This window comes from Arachis ipaensis, chromosome B06, assembly GCF_000816755.2.
Source record: "Arachis ipaensis cultivar K30076 chromosome B06, Araip1.1, whole genome shotgun sequence".
Lineage (NCBI taxonomy): Eukaryota > Viridiplantae > Streptophyta > Magnoliopsida > Fabales > Fabaceae > Arachis > Arachis ipaensis.
Genome location: NC_029790.2, coordinates 113,910,124 through 113,910,954, shown reverse-complemented (window position 1 = coordinate 113,910,954; position 831 = coordinate 113,910,124). Strand labels below are relative to the sequence as shown.

Below are 831 nucleotides of genomic sequence, written 5' to 3'. Positions count from 1 at the left end.
CTTTATTAAATAACTAAATATTTTTAGCTTTTGAAGGCCCATTATAAGATTGACCACATTTGCTAAATTTTCTCGACAAACATATATACTAATGTTTTATCATTGCTCTCTTGGTACGGACACTTAGGATGGTGACAGATATTCCGGCTACCACAAACACCACCTTCGGTAAGTACGGACACTCTATTTCTGCGTTCTCATGTAGTGATGGGTTGTATAAAGAATAGTGATGGGTTGTATAAAGTATAAACACAAATTTTACAGACTTTTATTATTTATGGATGTTTTAAATATGCAGAATATATACTTTTTGGAAATTATCTTTAAAAACACAAATACTATGAATACCATGAAGTAGCAAAAATGGAAAATTTCTATTTTAATGTCTTGTCTTCATTTGATCTTGTATTTATTAGAAAAATTTTTGTCTTTGAGAAAGAGTACTTTTATAATCTCTATATAATCATGTTAAATAGTATTTTTATATTCATTGTTTCTATATATATGTGTTTTAAACCCTTGACCTTATATTTGGTTTTATGTCAGGATAATAGAAACCCACAGGAGGTAATGAAGAAAGAAATACAAAATTGTGTTTTTGCAATGCACTCAGTTATAGTAGTCATAACATAAAATGAGAATTGTTTAAATGAATAAAGTGTGGGTATATATTGGAGATTTGTGTAATTTTGCCCACAACCAACATCTTTTATCTTTCTATCTTCTTATCTTTGTTTTCATGAGACATAAACCAAATATAGCTTACTAGAGATCTTGGCAATAAGTAAGTGTTAGATTATATTAGTTTCATTCTTATAGTTGTGTGTAACT

General features: G+C 28.3%; 1 protein-coding gene across 1 annotated transcript in view; it reads left to right on the top strand.

The window, feature by feature from the left end:
- LOC107648378 (protein FLOWERING LOCUS T-like) overlaps positions 1–831 on the top strand; it is a 4,485-nt gene that overhangs the window by 2,918 nt on the left and 736 nt on the right. The window contains exon 3 of the mRNA XM_016352267.2: positions 128–193. Coding sequence (XP_016207753.2) covers positions 128–193 — 66 coding nt within the window. The remainder of the gene's footprint in view (positions 1–127; positions 194–831) is intronic.